This window comes from Camelina sativa, chromosome 3 (genome assembly GCF_030686135.1).
Source record: "Camelina sativa cultivar CO46 ecotype springtype chromosome 3, ASM3068613v1".
In the NCBI taxonomy this organism is placed as follows: Eukaryota; Viridiplantae; Streptophyta; class Magnoliopsida; order Brassicales; family Brassicaceae; genus Camelina; species Camelina sativa.
In genome coordinates this window covers 11,007,805-11,021,621 of record NC_141882.1, presented here as the reverse complement: position 1 = coordinate 11,021,621, position 13,817 = coordinate 11,007,805, and the positions used below count along the sequence as shown (strand labels likewise).

At 37.9% G+C, this 13,817-nt stretch overlaps 1 protein-coding gene and 1 pseudogene across 1 annotated transcript; one reads left to right on the top strand and one right to left on the bottom strand.

Moving 5' to 3' along the window:
* The first annotated feature begins 4,959 nt into the window (after positions 1-4,959).
* On the top strand, positions 4,960-6,914 carry LOC147946765 (uncharacterized). The gene is made up of 2 exons (XM_087502751.1): positions 4,960-5,846; positions 5,956-6,914. The coding sequence occupies exons 1-2, from the start codon at positions 5,208-5,210 to the stop codon at positions 6,637-6,639; spliced, it is 1,323 nt and encodes a 440-aa protein (XP_087358877.1). The 5' UTR covers positions 4,960-5,207; the 3' UTR covers positions 6,640-6,914.
* A 3,319-nt stretch (positions 6,915-10,233) lies between these two features.
* On the bottom strand, positions 10,234-13,817 carry LOC147946764 (uncharacterized; annotated as a pseudogene).

Sequence of the window (13,817 nt, the reverse complement as noted above, 5' to 3'; positions counted from 1 at the left end):
GATAGAGATTTTGACGGGCTCAATAATTTATATTATTATTTTAGATGGTATGGTTATTTGCGCGTGTATTGTGTGACTTTGTGAGAATGAGAAAGAAACGTGTGAGACCAAAGAGACACTTCGTAGCTAGGTTTCCATTTACCACTGTGCAGTAGATTTTGTGGGACCAATGTTCAATGTTAGATATATCTAACTTGCCGGGATCTTTTGAGTATCCCTTTTAATGTAACAAGTATGGTGCCAAATTGAAACAGAAGAAATTGCATTAATGATCGACGAGTGATCATCACAAGTTTGCATTATTAGGCTATCAAACAAAAACTTAAGTACGACGACTTAAACATTATACTTAGCGGCTCGATCGGCTAGTTACCGAAAATATATACTTGAAAATGTATAACTAACAGAAGGAATCAGTTTTCAAAGTTCTCTTCTCCAAATAGGTTTGGGTGGTTGGAAGGATCTTAAGAACCTAGTGTGGATGATCACTGATCCAATATGCGATTACTTTTCTCCGAGACTAATGTTTAAGATTAACGTTAACCTCACAACATGTAAATAATATTTTCAATCAAATGTTTAAGTATAGAAATTAAGAAATCTGACTTTGATGACATGGATATTATGATTGTGAGGAGGCAGAAAAATCCAAGCCCATCTTTATCGATAAAGATTAGCTTCACTACTACTTTTACCATTTTCTTACATCAATAATGAGGAAACTATCCAATTTACTAATAGTTCTATGTTGGGAATATCTCGCTTTCACATTTATTTTATTTTGTTTTCCCTATTTTCATTTTACCTTACCGACTTACCGTAATATGTATTCACTTAAATGCGACATCAATTTAGATGTTTTGTGTTGTCAAAAACAAAATAAGTAATTTCCACCAAAAAAAAAAAAAAAAAAGAAGTAATTGTTTGAGGGCCATTCTCAGTCAAATATATACTATTAAAATATATTTTTTTTTCAAAAATACCACTATAAATTATACTTTCCAAAATTACGATTAAAATATTTATTTTTCAAAAATTACCACAACCTAGAATTACTTTCAACCTTAAAACTATTTCCTAAATCTAACATAGTTAACAAAAATCTAAAATTTTACATTTTTGAATATAACTTTTTGTGTTTGTGATATTTTTGGAAAACAAAAATTTTAGAGATATTTTGAACTATAAACTTGAGCTATATAGAAATTCAATTGAGAGGTGTTCAGGTGGGAATGAGTGACATCATTTGACCCAACGTTTTAGCAAGAAAAACTAAACCATGCAACTCAACCATACCAATCTTCTCCACACCTCCCTCATCGTCCTGCTTTTCCAATTGAGCAAGAAGATCGAAAACCCCCTCGAGAACAGTCTCTGAACTAGCACTATCATTCATTCATTCTTAGTCAGCTTTTGGCAAGGCTTTGATACTGCCATATACCCATTAAAGAGCCAACAGTAAAAAGAGAACTTGTTATCATCAGTTGGTATATATCCAGCTAGGAGCCCATAGTAAACAAAGGGTTTGCCAACATCAGGTGGCTTGGTCATGAATTCAAACCGAGGGTCCATAGTCACCTTCTTAATCAAAGTCCGCTAGAATAAAAACCCATAAACTACGTTGTGAGATTAATAATGCCAAGTTCTTTGCACATGATCCATGCCCGTCTCTACCCATAGGCAATGTAGGTAAATGCAAAAGGTCCATTAACAATTTTGAAAAAAAAACGTAAGGTTAAAGTGCTCAAATTTTACATACAAAAAAATTATTAGGAGGTTTTATTTTTTGTCTTTTCTAGTTTTTCCAGAGGCCCAACAATAGATTAGACACACCTCGTAGTTACCATTAATATTTTTTTTACAAAAAAACTAGTATTATAAATTTTCTTTTACAAAAGTACCATGATTTTAAATACTATTATACTAAAACTACTTTTAATTTTCAAAACTATATCCTAAATCTAAAATAGTGTACCCACAACTAAAAATTTAAATTTTACACTCTTAAAAACTAATTTTTATATTCGTACTAAGATACTTTTAGAAAATTAATTTAATAATGATATTTTTGGAAAAAAAAATAATATATGTCATTTTGAATAACTTTTCATGTATACGTTTTAGGAACCGAGAAAATATTGTTGTTAATTTTTAACTCATCTAATTTCATATAAATTCACCTACTTGCAATAATCATCACAAAAATACATACTTTTTTTTTGTCAATCAAAGATTAAATTAACTAAAATAGATCTCCACGGTTGCTTGTCCAAATCGGAGAATAATAGTTTAGACCGTCCATAAACGCTGACAAACTAGATCTTGAAAAAAAATAATCTCTATGGCCCACACCAAAGCGTCTAACTTCGAATGAAAAGGAGATAAACTCCACCCAAGACACTTCGCTCTTAACAATATGGTCTGCTCCGCATCATTATAACGCCACTATCTTAGTTCCGAGTGAATTGTTGTTTTCCAAGAACTATCAATTTGACAACAAAATAAATGATCACGGGCAGTCAAGGGTGGGGATGGATCCGATGAGACCTCCGCGCCGGAAAAGGCCTCCTCCCAAGCTGCTTTATCACTCAACGCCTCGTGAAAAATATCAGTTGGCTCGACCATTACACCTTGAAAAATACATACGTTTAGATGATGAAATAATTTAATTGGTTAGATTGTTGCAATTAAATGGGCCTAGTTTTCTAATACAAATGCAGAAGAAATTAATGTTTTCATGCCTTTGTTGGCCCACGTTGTTTTCAGCAATGTAAAAAAAACGGGGATTAATATTAGAAGCACTGAAACATTAATAATGAAAAAAAACAAAAAAAACTTGGAGCAAAATCCTCAGTTCCTCACTGAGCCAAGTATTCCTAGTCCTAGATATGATTCTTTGTTAGCCAATTCATGATCCGATTAGAACATTTTCACTATTGGTGGATAATATGGTCCTTAAAGCTTAGTTGTCTGCAAGAAAATTTAAATCAACGTGTCGACATCGGCTCTAAATACACAAATGAGTCGGCGTAACAACACCACGTTATTCCAACTTTAGATTATATCATTCAATCAACACCTAAGGGTTCCCAGAAAAAGAAACTGATGGGCACGATTTACCACTAATAACTTTCTATATCAAGAAATCTTAATTTAGTAATGCTGTCTCCACCCATGTTGTTCCTTTCTTCTTTCCATGTGTTTCTTTCTATCTTTTCACTTTTGTTTAGCCCCACTAAGCTTATCTTGAAATAAAGATTGTGCTATTGAGATGTTTATTTTAAAAAAAAAACAAATTGATTTATAAATGAACGAGTTGATTTATAAGTTTCTCACATTATCAAGAATTTGAGAAGGAATATATAGTTCCAAAGAATGACACGTATTGTTTCAGAGTATCTTAAATCCGAGATGGTGACTTCGCATATGAAGCTACTAGCTAAGAGTTCCACTGGTGCCTAAGATTTGATTGATTTTCCATACGTCGAACTTAAATGCTTGTGTACCTTTTACAAGTTGCAAAGGCTGTATCCTTTATTTAAGTAGTTTCAAAATCGTTGATCGTTTGATATATTTTATGGAACAATTACAGAATAAGGCATTTTTTTAAAAAATCTTATCAATTTAGGAACTCTAACTCGTACTTTTGGATTCAGGCATTTATTGTCACATGAAAAGACGCTTGTAATCTTCTCCCTAAATGCAATGCAATTCAAAATCAAAGATATTTTTATTAATTTTTTTTTTGTCGAAATTTTCTTCCGCTTGCCAAGCCACAAAAAAAATTGATGACGTCTCATATCTGAGGCCTCACAATTTCATCGTCTCCGACAAGGTTTTGTCTTTCTCTTCTGCCTCCAAAGCAACCGCCCTTCGTCTTTGTCAAACTCCTCACTTCTAATTGTACTTTTGCTCTCACCTATTTGTCTTCCATTCGTAACCCGACCATCGACTACAACTATGTGTTCCCAAATTCGTCGAAACTCTGATCTGCTCGGTTTATTTGTAAAATGAAGTCTGCAAACAATATCATCGGCCAGATCGGAAGTCATTTCGACCCTTCGATTGTAAGCTTCCTTCTCTTATTTGTTAATTGAAATTGTTGTTCCTCACGACCGCATCTTCAGTTTCTGTATGTGTGTTGTTGGGTTTTGTAGTCTTCAGTTTCTGTAATGTATCATCCTACTAGTCATATGTCATGCCCTTGGGTTCACCTCGGAAACTTTTTTGTAGGGTTTAGTTTTTATCGCCTTATACCTGTAAATTATTAGTGTCTATGTGTATGTGGGTTGTAGGGTTAAGTAGTATTCAGTTTCTGTAATGTATCATCCTACTAGTTATATGTCATGCCCTTGGGTTCACCTCGGAAACTGTCTTGTAGGGTTTAGTTTTCATCGCCTTATACCTGTAAATTATTAGTTTCTATGTGTACGTGGGTTGTAGGGTTTAGTAGTATTCAGTTTCTGTAATGTATCATCCTACTTGTTATATGTCATGGCCTTGGGTTCACCTCAGAAACTATCTTGTAGGGTTTAGTTTTCATAGCCTTATACCTGTAAATTATTAGTGTCTATGTGTATGTGGGTTGTAGGGTTAAGTAGTATTCAGTTTCTGTAATGTATCATCCTACTAGTTATATGTCATGCCCTTGGGTTCACCTCGGAAACTGTCTTGTAGGGTTTAGTTTTCATCGCCTTATACCTGTAAATTATTAGTTTCTATGTGTATGTGGGTTGTAGGGTTTAGTAGTATTCAGTTTCTGTAATGTATCATCCTACTTGTTATATGTCATGGCCTTGGGTTCATCTCGGAAACTATCTTGTAGGGTTTAGTTTTCATAGCCTTATACCTATAGTCCATCAATCTTTACGTTTTTGTTCGTTTAAAACATTATGTCTATCTTCCATCTATGCCTTATTTTTCATCGTTATCAATCCTTGTACATTTTTCTCTACGTAGGACAACTGCCACAAAGGCTTTTTCAAGTTGATTGTTATCCTGGCCATGAAGTCCGTATCAACTCTTACTCTAAACCTCAATATCTTATTGATATTTTGCATGTTTTAGAAGGGCTGCCTGAGTTAAACTTGTTATTGGCATCGCCGCTTGGTTCTTTATTCCGTTTTCCGGTGCGTCAATGTTCATTATCTGGGCAATTGGTTCACCAGATGTTATGTAGGTAGTTGTGTATTGATAATAGCGACGAAATGTGGTTTGTGTTTGGAGGACAGCCTCTAAAATTCTCGTTGAGTCAGTTTCAGGAAATTACAAGCCTTTGTTGTTCTCATTTGCCAGCAGTTAACGAAATTGTTACACACGCATCTCATACTTCTGGTAATGCTCCGTACTGGTATGAACTCATTGGTCATAAGATTGGTTCAACGACTGTTAAGGACATTGTAAATATGTTGAAGAGGGAGCCAGATATGCCAGTTTGGCGTAAGTTTCGACTTTGTCTAATAGTTATTGTAGAAGGCATTTTGTTGTGCCGGACACAACCCCTGAAACAATCGCAAGAAGTTGTAGAGATGGTTAAAAATGTTCAGTTCTTCCTCAATTATCCTTGGGGTCGCCACTCTTTCAAACGGCTGTTGCGGATGGTAACAATAGGGGATTACATGCCGGATAAAACCTCTCTTATCAAGAAGCTTAAGCAATCATCGTTGGCAGTCCATGGTTTCCCACTTGCACTCCAGTTTTTCGCTTTTCACTCAATTCCAATGCTCCTCAAGTTCCTACCTAATGCAGAATATCGCTCAACGTTCCTTGACCAAGTTGTAACTCGTCTCCCTAAGTGCAAGTCATTCCATACATCAAAGATATTGGTAGTTGAAAATGATCTAGTTGTAAGTTGCCTACTCTCTTAGTGTCCTCTACTGTAGTCAAGAATTCCCCCAGTGTCCTCCGGAGTTTCCTTCTTGATAATCTTATTGACCTTACTCTGTCACCTTGTAGGTACAAGTTTTGTTCCGGTCGCCACTTAACCCAAAGTTTCCTAATTCTGGAGTAGGAGATCCCCGAGTGCGACAATTGGAATGCCTCATCTCTACAGGTTATGAGTTTACGAAGCAAACATGGTGTGGTGGTGATTGTTCGTTGCCTTCATTATACACTTCCCATAAGCGCAAAGCTGGGGACCATAGACTTCACCCATCATCCTCCGGTTATGCTGACAGACCTCCATATAGTAGGCAACGAACAGACGTTTCCCTTTTGAAGACTGAATTGGAAGTTGATCTCATTGTTGAACGAAAGCTTAAACATTTTAAAGAAAGGCTTTTAGCTGACTGTAGGGGAATTGTGTTCGACGGTAATGCAGACCCGAATGGAAGCATAGGGAAAGCAAATAGTTCGCCTCAGCTTACACTTTCTGCCTATGGAATTCTGTATCATCTTATAACATGTCCTGCTATGCCATCTCACAATGCAGGTTGTGCCATAAACGAGAATGATGCATGCACCATGGAAGTTGCTATTGTCACTAACGAAGCGACATGTCAAGTACATATACACACTTGTTCACTTTATTATATATTTCTTACTTTTCCCAGGACAGCTAACGTAGTTGGTTCGACAGCCTTACCATTACTTTCATACACAATAATCCCTTTCCCATGCATGGTTGGCAGGGTAATTTAAATAATCCCAACCCTGTCCACAACAAAATACCTAAACAAGTTTGCTTTTCTTCCGACACAATAGAAGTATCGTACGTATTTTTCTCCCAACTACGTTGACATTTATCATTTTCCAACCCATTACCGCAGAATATTTCTCTCATTGTTGAAGCCAAATCGTTTTTAGTTGAAACATTGTCCTCTGAAGAGAAAGAAACGCAACTGTCGCATGCATCGTCCAAGCCTGCTTTCTACAACGCATCTTCTATCTCTCCAGAATCTTCGACAACTGAGGGAGTAAGTTTTCAAACCTTGCTTTTGTTTCCAATTTTATTTAGTATTCATACTCCTGACTACGTAGTTGTCATTAATATTCAATTCGCTCGATTATTTTCTAATTTTTTCTCCACTCCTCTCCATTTGTCAAATTATGCTTTTAATTGTTCTTCCTATACAAACATGCAATATCCAGTACTCGAACCTGACAACCATGACTCTTCCCATCCTGATTGTGTAAAACCACAGTATCAGAATGATGAACCTCTCAGAAGCAGCTCCGTGTGAACAAAGAGTTGATGTCAATGATGTAGTGTGTACCCTCTGATCCTACACCGTTACCCGGCAATTACATATACAAAATTAATGTAATGGTGAAAACAGCAGTCCTAAGCCAACGTCTGTACCCCTTCGTTGAAATCAACATCACGTTTATCAAGATGCATTCTGAGCTTAATGTATTCATCTTTCTCGCCTGCTGAACTTGTACTGTATTTGACTCCACCGTTTAATTTCACCACCGAACTCCTGCAATTTTCTAACTTAATTGCAACATTCATGTATCTGATGTTTAAATTTCTTAGTCCCCCTTGTACCATTTTCTGATGCTCGTCTTGAATCACAACAGCACTTGTAATATTTTCCTTCTTCTCTCAACAAAAGAGCTAATAGTTGACATGTCTACACGAGTCCTCTCCCTTGTCAATAAATGTCACCTACATTTCCCACCAAAACAACATTAATAGCCAAAACAAGTTGTTCTCACAATGTTCCCTATAAAGTTAGGTTGTCTTCACCATCGTTTAAGTCACTTCTTTCACAATGGAAGAAATAGATATCAATATTGCAGTAGATATAGCTTCATGAGTTGGTCGTGATTCTTTCATTGATCTAGGGGGTATGCTAGCAACATCAAAGTTTACCGGACTCTTGCTTCCACTAATAGAGTCCTCTGCCAGTTCTCCCTAAATTTTCTCTTATCAAATCCTCATCTCATCAACATCCACTTCCCTTTCCGTCACTTTAGTTAATCGTTGTTTAGATGCTGGTAATCCAACGACATTTTAGCTTGAAAGTCTGAAGCTTGCTGCAAAAGAAGGCGAAGCAGAGTTAGCACTACAAATGTTATTGGGAATCCTGGACCTTATACCACATGACTCTTTTGCAACTGGCTTGTTACAAGTGTGTATAGGGTATTTCAAAGAAGCTATTGTCACAATTGACAAGTTTGTTATAGAAGTCGGCTCTTTTCACGCAGCAGATGAAATCGGAAGCACTATCTTCCGCCAGATCATGCAAATTGGTCCAGTGAAAGTGAGGTCTCATTCTGACACTTGGAGATATCCACACCTTCCCAAATGCAGAAGCTGCAACCTTAGCAATCGATGCCCAAAGTGTTTCTTCTATTGGTTCACTGTTATGTAACTTCTTCTTTGCTAGTTCTAAATATCATCATATCATGCCTAATGTTATATTACACTTGTAAATACTTTTCTCTCTCCTACATATATGTTCTGAATCGTATTTAAGATTAGCAATCGATGCCCAAAGTGTTTCTTCTATTGGTTCACTGTTATGTACCTCCTTCTGTGATAGTTCTAAATATCATCATATCATGCCTAATGTTATATTGCACTTGTAAATACTTTTCTCTCTCGTACATATATGTTCTGAATCGTATTTAAGATTTCTCATTGTGTGGTCTCTCTTCTCACTTCAAGTCATGTCATTGCAGTCTCCCTCACATTATCTACATTCATTTACTAAAGTTGCAACTAGCTTGGTAAACATTGTTCCAGCTGCCCTCTCTATATGTGCATAAATGTGAGCCCAACAATATTACTATTGCAGTTGTGCCCAGTAATTGTACATTTACTCTACCCTCACCTGCCTAACTTACTTCTACCGACCAAAAAACGAAGAAAGCTTGTTTATATTTTCCATCGCCTACAAAACTGTAACCTCTCTTCCTCTAACTCCAAACATCTTATCTAACTTATAATACAGAGTCTTCCTAATTAATTACATCCCACATGTACTCCTCACTGACATTGTTAGGCGCCTTTCCCACCAAGGATTTCGTCACCTCGCCCCTTTAATATCCGCAAGACCTGATGGGAAAAGCCTTGCTTTCGACGACACTGTCTTACTAGAGGTTGACATCGACGAATTCATCTTTGTCAGCCAACTTTGCGTTCGAGGTTCTATCTATAGACCTTTCCTATTAAAATGTCTTCAGGCTGGAAATACAACAGTGCAATACGTCGAAGAACTACGTTTGGCTGCTCAAACAGGGCCTTCCCAACGGTCCATCGATCTCCTTGCTCATGCTGCGCCACAAATTATATATGTTTGATTTGCTCTTGCCACTTTCCAAATTTGTTGTGGTTCCTTTGACGATGGGATGGAAGTATTCAATGGTTTTTTCAGATCTGTTCCAACTATCGAAGAAGCCATTGGAATTGCAGAGATGGTGGTTACTGCAATTTTAGAGATGGGTACAACATGGAGCGGTTTATATGACGAATCTCTCCGGTTTGGGGATCTCCCACATTGTTTCTTAAACAACTACTCAGTGGTACATCTTTGCCTCAAATGCTTTGCATTCAAGTATGCCCGACGCATTCAAGAATTGTGTTAAACAACAGTGTCAAATGTTAAGTGTATGACCATACACTTTCGGTGTTTCAACCATAGTGTACAATGTCGTAATTGTTAAGTTATGTAAGTTTCTGTTTTTTCTAACCAAAGCATGCTTTTATATATATTGGAGCTTCAATATCCATATACCCACAACCAATATGCAACAGTCTCATCTACAAAGTTATTACATCAACATTAAAACAAACATCATTCAATACTTCCCCATCCCTCCAGCTTTTCCTTACTAGTTGTTCATAACCAAAAAACAGCCCCTCCAGAACAACGGTGTTCATTTTTTACTTTGAACATTGTAAGTTTATGCGCCTAGTGCTCCAAAACATTCTTCTTAGCCTACCCCACGTGTTGACTTACTGATACCATGTTGTTGTTATATCTCTAATGTTTGCTCCATAAGTTTGCCAAGAAGTTCTAAAAAGTTTCCCCATCCCGCCTGACGCTGCTTTGGTCCCCAAAAAACGGTAATGCCTCCTACGAAAACATATCAGTTTCAAACTGAGTGTATATAGTGGTCTGCACTTAAACTAAAGCATAACAACAACGCAAACACTTCAACTATTCCATTATTGCCATTAAGAATCTGCTTCCTACATATCACATACCTTATTCAACCACAATTGAGCAGGTGGTTCTGTTATGCCCAAATTGATGGCAAGTTGAACATTTGTGTGGTGCACCTTTTTGGTGTTTTGGTCCACCGTTGCATATACATTAAGAGAAGGTTAACCAAAATAAGAGAAGGTTAGATTTACATGCAATTTTTTTTACATATACCTTAACAATTGCTACTGTGTTGATGAAAATGGTACCACATGCTCTCTGGTAGAAGGGATCCTCCGTTTCCTTCTATGTCCTGGTCCTGCCGGATTTATAGGCGGCGCAAACTGAGTTTCCTCCACCGTTGCATATACATTTGTGTCACAATGGTTTGGAACGGTAAATATCAACTCAGCATAAGAAGCTCCAAACACAGTGACTTGGTATCTCTCCTACAAGTGAGGGGATATAGATCCCATTAATCCTTGCCGCGGCTAATGTATGACAACATGGAATTAGTAACTTCGGAAACTGTAAACAGCTGCAGTTCTTATGCTCAAAATCAACATAGTATGACTTCCCCTCACTTGTACTAACTTGGTAGCTCCAGGGAGACACGGCTTTAACAGCCAAACCAGCAGAGTCTTTGTGATGGCGAAGCATTAACTTATTGACATTTGGTGTTATTGGATCAGGTAGTCCAGCCAATATTTAAGCCTTTGCACGCCAGAGACAAAACCACTGCATCAGTTTGGTGCGGATAGACTCCACCATACTAACAATCGGAAGTTCCACAAACTTTGCAATTGCAGCATTCAGAGATTCAACTACGTTGCTACTCATGATGTTGTAGTAGCTCTGAGATTTTAAACCGAACCGAAATAACCGAACAGAACCGAACCGATATTTTTGGTGTTCGGTTCGGTTTCGGTTATGGCGGCTGAACCGATTGGTACAATTTTTTTTTGGAACAAAACCGAAATATTTCGGTTCGGTTTTCGGTTAACCGATTTTTTTTTTTTTAAACTTTTTTTTTTATTTTTTTTCTAATTTTTTTAGGAAAAAACTAATAAAACCAAAATTTACCCTAAAATAACCAAATTTACCCTAAAATAACCGAAACCGAAAAAACTGAAATATTTGAAATAAAACCGAAAAACCCAAAATTATCTCTAAATAACCGAAAAATACGATTTTTTCATGTTTTTAATCAAATTTCGGTTAATTTCGGTTTTGAAAATTTAAAACCGAATTAACCGAGAAACCGAAATAACCGAACCGAAATAAATTTCGGTTCAATTCAGTAAGATTTTCAAAACTCAAAAAAACCGAAAAAACGAAATAACCGAACCGAATTCACCGAAATAACCGAAGTCCCAGGCCTATGTTGTAGTGTTTGGCTTGACAGTATGCTTGCGTCCAGTGCTCAAGAGGAATTGCATCCAGGTACGCCTAACATTTGGAGCTCCTTACACCGATTTCTGTATACCATTTTTTAAAATCACCTTCATTAAATGCCCTTGCAGCTTTACCAACTAAGTTTGAAAGACCTTTCCCAGAAAAGTGCCTAGCATTCCTCTCAATGTGAACCGCACAGGCTCCATGGAAATCTTGAGGATAGACTTCATCAACAGTAGCATAAATCGACTGATGCCTATCAAAAACAATGACCAGATCTTCAGTATCCGGAAGTATACCACTAAGCTGTCTGAAAAACCACGTCCATGCAGCTATATTCTCGGAGTCAACAATTCCAAATGTGATAGGAAACACTTGAAAGTTAGCATCCTGCATGCTCGCAGCTAGAAGTACACCTTTGAACTTGGCCTTGATTGTTGTGCCATCAACAAAAACTACCTTCCTCAAGTGTTTTACACCTGCAATGCTGGCACCTAGAGAAACGAATAGGTATTTGAACTGCTTCTTCTCTTTTTCCCCCAATTTATACTCTAGTTTATAAATAGACCCAGGATTGCCTTGCTTCAGTAAATACATATACACAGCTAGTAGTTCATAACTTCCTTCATCACTGCCTCTCGTTTTCCTTACTGCTGACTCTCTTGCATACCACGCCTTTATGTCGGTGACTGAAACTTTAAGTTCATCAAGCACTATGTCTGGTATGTCTATTGCTCTTGGGCCTCTTAATCCATTTGCATACTTCCGTTCCAACACAGACCCAATAACTTTCGCTGAAGCTAGCTTTGAATACTCGGCCCTTGCTGCGATCGTGCAAGTATGGGTTAAAGTTGTTGTCCGAACCTCGAAGTTCTTCGAATTTCTCGATACAACATGCCCAAACACTCTCCACCGACATGTCGTGTCAACACAGACAAATATTAATCTCTCTAGGTCAGATCTTGTTTCCCTGAAATAACACAGCCTCTTGATTGCATAGAGGGATAGGCAGTTCTGCATATCTGCTTTGTCTTTGAAAACACGCCCAATGTATAGAGAATCTTCCTCAACGGATACAACATCACAACCATCTGTGTTAGTGAGGTCGAAGACATCATCAAAAACAGGTTCAAGATCCTTGGTTGGAAGAGTACCCTGCTCATTGCAGTCTTAATAAAAGTTTTCAAGACTAAGCGACATATTGACGGAACTTGTCACACAAGCGAGAACCTCCTCGCCAACATCTGTTTCCGAAGCTTCTCTGCCTTCCTCTAACCAAGTCGTGTCCACAAAATTACCCTCATGTCTTGCTGGACTTGAGGGTCCTCCTTCCTCCATAATAGGCACAAGACAATCACCATCATCAGGTTCAGCCACACACGAAGGTCCACCTTCTTCCATAACAGGTACAACACAATTTTCATCATCACCACTGTCATAAAAGTTAGTCCAGCTCTGGTACTCATCTAGATTATTTTCCTCTGAACTTTGTGTTTGAACTCCATCGGTGAATGAGCTACCACTCTCTACATCAAATACGGCATCAGGATCCAATAACTCATCCCCACTTTCAGTTCCTGTTGCTTCAGGTACCAGGTCTGCCAATCCCATTTTCCTCTTCTCAGCAGCTTCAAATTCAAGGAGAACGCGTTCATCATCATTACTCCAGTCATCCTCTTGCACTCCTACAAGATCGTCATTCAATATCCCCAACTCGTTTGACAAGGAAGGTGTTGCTGCATCTGCAAGTCTAATAATACCACTACAGTTGGTATCTGGCCACTGCTCAGGAGTAGCTTCCCGCCTTTCCATTCCGGCATCAGGGCCTTCTTCATTCACCCAGCTTGGACCAGCACCCACGCTGTACGGCCGCAACCCACTTCCACCACCACCTCCATCAACTTGGATACCTTTTCCTTTTTCATTCACATCATCGAATAAATGACGCCTAACTGAGCTTAATGCATTCCCATCTACGATACAGCCTAAAGCTATGACAATGGAATACATCCTTATAAAGCCACCATCAGCAGGAACATCAACACCCGTGTTAGCATTTATTTTCTCCTCCGCTGCAACACAAACCCTCCGCATACTTCTTCTGGACCCTTCAACATAACTGTTATCAAGAGAGAGCAACGGATTGAGATGAACTGCAGTCCTCCTAACGTCCAAGAAGTTCCTGACACCCAAATTGGTTGTGATAATGATCAGAGGCCTACGGTTTAACAACTAAGATGGAAGCCAATAACTCAGCTTCGGTGTATGGTTCAACCCATTCAGCTCAAACTCATTACTAACAGTGGATATCAGCTCTTCATACGCCAT